Below are 6123 nucleotides of genomic sequence, written 5' to 3'. Positions count from 1 at the left end.
CGATGGCTTGTTGGTTAAAGATCAACTCTTGTTGTCGATTGACATGACTCACCCCTGGATTTCCACAACTATTCAAATGACACTGTATGATAGAACAACTCTTGTCCAACTTAGCAGATGTTCCTACCTTGTTTGCCATCAAGGTCACTGCTGAGGGTCATGTGCTCAAGCTAAGAGTGATGGATTGATCCTTCCATGTGATGGATTAATCCTTCCATGTGATGCTCAGGCTATAAGAGTGATGGATTGATCCTTGCATGTGATGGTAGTGATACTAGTTGATGCGTGGGAAACATATGGCTCATGTGACACGGTGCCTGAATAGGCAAAGCCTTAATCCGTTTCTGTGTAACAGTATACTCTCTCTGCAAACAAGACTTACAAGGAACAGACACAGAGAGAGAGAGAGAGATGGCTTCGCCCCTGTAGGTGGTATATGTCACAAGCTCCGCTTGTCGTTGACCTATGCTCCAATGGCTATCTGAGGATGCAGCGTTTGTCAAAACCCTAGCCTTCCTTCATCCTCTTCACATTTTTCTTCCTCTTTTCCCCCCCTCCCCCCTTTCTTCTTATTCCCCCCAGAGGCCAGGCTCCTGCTGCACAGCGAGAGAGAGAGAGAGAGACACTGAGACAGCGCTTCCTCCTCCTCCCCTCACATGGATTGCGTCCCTGGAGCCACCCTCTCCCCTGCCATTGGCGTAGGCAGCTCCCTGGAAATCCCCATCACGCATGACAATGATCGGTACGAGCACGTCAAGGACATCGGCTCGGGGAACTTTGGAGTCGCCCGCCTCATGCGAGACAAGGCATCCAAGGAGCTCGTCGCCGTCAAGTACATCGAGAGAGGCGAGAAGGTAGTAGACTAGGGGTTTCCCATCAGTCATTGTTGATGCCCGCATTGCTGTTGATTCAAGTTGCACAGTCAAGAGTTGAGCCTCTGCATTGTGGCTTGTGAAAATCAGACCTTTGCTATTGTCAGAGCCAGGAGAGGAGACATGGATTAAAGTGGGGTTTTTTGCAAGTTTAATTATATAGAAAAGAGAGGTCGTGAATTGGGTTTTAAAGGACACACCTTGCTTCTGCGGCAGGTATTGTCGGTTTGGTTAAGTCTCTCCTCCAAGTTAACCTCCTCTGAAAGGAGGATAAATCTTTTCCAAATAGAGTCTCCTGCTTCTGAGAGGCACAGACAGTGCAGGACTTTGAGAATGAGCTTAGCTCCCTCCTTTCTTCAGAGGGATTCTCTACTTCGAACTTCTAAGATAATGGATCAAAAGTAGCATCCTTTAATTTGCAGATGGAAAGGCATGATATAGTTCCTCTCTGTATTGGATGGTTAAAGTATATGAAGTGAGGATAGTTGGGATTCTATTCATTGCTTGTGCTCCCTGAAAAAATGGAAACATTTGCCATCTCTTGTGCATTTTTTCCAGATTGCCTCGTGTGACCTACAAAACTGACTTAGGATTGTTATGATTAGTATGCATGGAAAGAAATCTTCAGCTTGAGGAGCATAAATGGTCTTGCTCTTTGAGTTATACTTGATTAAAAGCAAGGGGCTCATGTGTTGTCTCTTAGCTTATGTATTGTTGCTGTGCAGATCGACGAAAACGTGTCAAGAGAGATAATGAACCACCGTTCACTTCACCATCCTAACATTGTCCGTTTTAAAGAGGTAAATTTGTCAGTAAATAGTTTTTTAGTTGTGGATTTGCACATGGTTGCTGTAAGTGGTCTAATGCATCCCCATCTTGATGGAAGGTTATTTTGACACCTACTCACTTGGCCATTGTGATGGAATATGCGGCTGGAGGTGAGCTTTTTGAAAGGATAAGCAAGGCAGGTCGATTTAGTGAGGATGAGGTTTGCAAACTTCAGTGTCCCTTCTAATTGTTTTGTAAGTTGTGGGTCAGATTGTTTATGCCATAGTAATACAATTACAATCTGAGATTAGTGAGAATGCTTTATATATTGATGTTGCAACCTTTTCAACACCTCACTATTTTCTGTTTACATAAGTACTGTGTTGAGGCATGTAATAATAACTGATGGATTCCTTTATTCAGGCACGGTTCTTTTTCCAGCAACTAATCTCAGGAGTTAGTTACTGTCATACAATGGTATCTCGTGCAACTTGCATAATTTCGACAATCAGATGTAGGTTAATGGCCTTTTAACAAGAGATAACGTCTCTGTCCATGCCAGCAAATTTGTCATCGTGACTTAAAGCTGGAAAACACACTTCTGGATGGAAGTGATACTCCACGCCTCAAAATATGTGACTTTGGATACTCTAAGGTAAACACAGTATAGGCTTGATTGTAGTTGGTGACAATTGTAGTCTTGTTATGGGGTTAAAACCTGATGTTATTAGCATTTTACTGCTTTTGAGTGCAGTCAGTTTTGCATTCACAGCCAAAATCGACAGTGGGGACTCCAGCTTATATTGCTCCAGAAGTTTTGTCAAAGAAAGAATATGATGGAAAGGTACACTCATATTTGTTGTTCACATCGTGATTTAAGAACGCCTATTGTCATGGTTTTTCTGTGAATGGATGTACTTTGATTCATGTTCCAGATTGCAGATGTGTGGTCTTGTGGTGTGACCTTATATGTTATGCTAGTTGGAGCTTATCCTTTTGAGGACCGCGAGGACCCACGCAATTTTCGTAAGACCATTCTGGTATGCAGGTTTTGTCATGTTCTTGCTATTCAACACGAGGTATATGTTGGGCTGTAATAAGCATATTGGTTTTGCAGAGAATTCTGAATGTGCAATATGCATTTCCGGAAAATATACCCATAACCCCTGAATGTAGGGATCTACTTTCTAAAATATTTGTCGGAAATCCCACCCAAGTAAGTAGATTCTAATATCTAATATGGAAGTGATGAAGTGTCTAGTTGTTTGTTTTCAATGGTTCATGAATGTACGACCCATTTTCTTGTGCTTTCAGAGAATAACCATGGATCAAATAAAAAATCACGAGTGGTTCTTGAAGAACTTGCCTGCAGACCTTGTAGATGGTGTGTCTGCTCTGGCTGATTACATGGATGAGCCTCCTCAAAACCAGGACGAGATAGAGCACATGGTTGCTGAAGCAAGAATTCCTGCTCCAGGCTATGGTATTGGCCAATATCTCCAGGAGGAAAGCTGGGGTTTCGATGACATGGATTTTGATGACAGCCTTGATAGTGAAAGCAGTGGAGAATTTGTGTGCGCCGTTTAGGCTGTTAAGCTGCATCAAAACGAAGGTGGTTTTTTCTTGAGAGGTGCCTTGTCAGTACATGTTTTCAAGACAAATCCCTTTATTGTCACCATTCAGGCAGACAGTGGCATGCATGTAAATGCTTGTAAAGTAGAAGGTTTGGACTAGGAGGGCAAGATTCCAGCCAGTGTAAGCTGGTTGAGTGGTTGACAGATATCGAGCGGCAATTTTTGGGCTATTGAACATTTTTCTGGGCCTTAAAGCCAATGTAAATCTCTGTGAGTAATTGTTTACTTTTTGCTCAGAAAAACTGATTGTAAAATCTAGACTGCCTGGCCAAGTCTCTGGGTGTTTTTGCTGTACATTGCATTCTGTGGAGATTATGCCAAAGCTTGTATTGGTGGCTGTTGAGATATTTGCAATCACACCTACTTCAGTTCCTTTGTAAGGAGCAATGAAGGCTCAGAACCAGAATCCCATATGCACAGTAGGAGAAGTGCTACCACTCAATTCCTATAAAGCATTGTACTTGCACTCTTTTCTAATGCAATGATAGCATTCTTTTTTTTCCAGTAAAGTGTCTATGTCACTGTCCATACACAAGATTGTGTTTATGAGTCTACGTTTTAATCTTGGAACCCAATTCACTTGCGTGACAATTTATCTTTGTCAAGGTTCATGTCTTCATGAGTTTCTTTTTCTTTTTTCAACCTCCATAGCTTTCACATTTGTCATGCTCTAGATTTCGTATATTTTAACATGGTATCAGAGCCCAGTTGGGCATGGCCTAGCTCATCTCAGCTTCCTTCTTTGCTCTTTCAGCTTCTATTCATCATTTCTTAGCTGAAGTCTCAGCTGAAGGTCTTATCTTCCACCTCTATCTCTACTTGATTTTTCTTGGGAGCTATAGCTAGCTTGTACCTATCTTGCTTGGAGTCTTCATATCTCTCAAACCAAGCTATATCTCACTGAGATTCTTTCTCGAGAGATCTTCTTATGCTTAGGGCGCTTCTTTCTAGTACTTCAAACCACGACATTGATGATTATCTAGCTTAGCATTGCGTGTATATCAACTCGTCGTGTCTGTGTCTGTGTTTGATTGTATAGTTCGTTCAGTCCGTACATGCAACAATGTTGATCATTATCATAGGGCTTTTGAAGCTATACATCTAAACTCTTCCCCTTAGAGGGTTTTTCGAATGGCTACATCTGTGAGCATCAATAAGTAAAATACTAGTTGCTTGTTTTTGAAAATCTTAATTTACCATAGCTCACTTTCATTGAAGCTTTTTTTAATTTTATCTACTCACTGATTTCAATACATATGAAGGTCTTGTCACTTAGATTAAAAGGTCCCAGTATCAAATCAAGAAGGGGAAGATTTGGATTTGAAAGAACTTGAAGGATTTTGTAGATTTGGAAGACTCAAGGAAGAAACATAGTGTCCATTGATACTCATTTAGTGCTCTTAGCACTTGTGTCTTTTGACACATCTCAATCAACTCTTTTGTTGCTTAAATTTGATAATTCTGAAGCTGATTTATCGTTGTTTTTATATGTCTAATATGGGCAAATACTCTCCAATTGTCTGTTTTAAAGAAGTCAGGTTTCATACTTGGCAGATCCACATTAAACTCATCTTGATGAAGAAGGGTCTCTAGGTCATTACTATCGAAAAAGAAAAGAAGCCTCATGATGTAGACCTTGCTATCACTTGGCAAAAAAATGATGATAAGGCTCAAGCCATTATTAAACTGGAGCTAGATGACAGCTATATCCACCATGTGGATAACTGTGAGACTTCACATGATATATGAAAGAGACTTGACACCTTGTTTGGTGCATAGTCTAAATCATTGAAGTATGGTCTTTTGATTGAGTTTGTTAGGCTTGAAATCAAGTCCAATACATCACTTGCCACATATCTGAATTACATGGAAGGACTTCTAACCCAACTTGTAGGAATCAACATTAAAATGGAAGAAGATGTTTGCATTGGTGTTCTAGTTAAGAGTTTTCCTTTCGAATATAATAATGTATCAACAACTTTAATCAACATGCCAAACCTTGAACTTGTTGATATCTAGACATCACTGGGAGGAAAAGAAGCTAAAAACTAAGGAAGAACCAAGCACCTCTAGAGATGAACATGCATTATATATTGACAACAAGTACAAAGATAAGTAAGAAGGACTAGCTTTTCTGTGACTTTTGTAAAAGGACCGGACACATTGAGAAGTTCTGCCATGTTAGAAAGAGGTCCCAAAAGGCTTATCTAGTTGTAATTAAAGAAGAAGAAGAAAATGGAGCAAAAGAAGAAGAAGAAGAAGATCACCAGGAGAAAAACAAACATCATCAGTCCTATTCAGATAGACTTTTTTAGCCTTGTATTGCCTAGTCGTAATGCTTTGAACATAAACTTATAAACTCCCCATGTAGCCTTGTACTATAGTCTCTGTACACTTTGTGTGGCTCTTGCTACAGCCTCTAGATGTCCATAATGTTTGTGGCACCCACACTTAGCTTTTCTGCAACAGCCTCTGGAGTTTTGCCATGTTTATGGTGTGCTCACACTTTGCAAGAGTTGCTCTCACTAAAGCCTCTACACTCTTTATACTTTTGGTTGTGATTGAGGAGGGATGTTGAGATATTTGCAATCATACTTACTTTAGTCCCTTTGTAAGGAGCAGTGAGAGCTCAGGACGACCGGAATCCCATATGCACAGTAGGAGAAGTGTTACCACTCAATTCGTATAAAGCATTGCACTTGCACTTTTTTCTAATGCAATGATAGTACTCTTTTCTTTCCAATAATGTGTCTATCATTGTTCACACACAAGATTGTGTTTGAGTCCAAGTTTTAATCTTGGAACCTAATTCACTTGTGTGACAATTTGTCTTTGTCAAGGCCAATGTC

At 40.5% G+C, this 6123-nt stretch overlaps 1 protein-coding gene across 1 annotated transcript; it reads left to right on the top strand.

Moving 5' to 3' along the window:
* The first annotated feature begins 263 nt into the window (after positions 1-263).
* LOC148025851 (serine/threonine-protein kinase SRK2A-like) lies at positions 264-3777 on the top strand. Its single transcript, XM_087693113.1, has 9 exons — positions 264-854; positions 1598-1672; positions 1759-1860; positions 2064-2117; positions 2203-2295; positions 2395-2484; positions 2576-2680; positions 2758-2856; positions 2955-3777. The coding sequence occupies exons 1-9, from the start codon at positions 657-659 to the stop codon at positions 3225-3227; spliced, it is 1089 nt and encodes a 362-aa protein (XP_087549239.1). The 5' UTR covers positions 264-656; the 3' UTR covers positions 3228-3777.
* Positions 3778-6123: the final 2346 nt, after the last annotated feature.

This window comes from Lygodium microphyllum, chromosome 14, assembly GCF_053477565.2.
Source record: "Lygodium microphyllum isolate KBCC chromosome 14, Lygodium_microphyllum_v1.1.10, whole genome shotgun sequence".
Lineage (NCBI taxonomy): Eukaryota > Viridiplantae > Streptophyta > Polypodiopsida > Schizaeales > Lygodiaceae > Lygodium > Lygodium microphyllum.
This window is presented reverse-complemented; position numbering and strand designations above follow the sequence as displayed.

Coding starts and splice junctions, on each gene's coding strand:
- LOC148025851 (XM_087693113.1), top strand. CDS start 657: ATGGATTGCGTCCCTGGAGCCACCCTCTCCCCTGCCATTGGCGTAGGC. Junction 1,673..1,758: donor ACATTGTCCGTTTTAAAGAG/GTAAATTTGTCA, acceptor TCTTGATGGAAG/GTTATTTTGACACCTACTCA. Junction 2,485..2,575: donor AGAAAGAATATGATGGAAAG/GTACACTCATAT, acceptor TTCATGTTCCAG/ATTGCAGATGTGTGGTCTTG.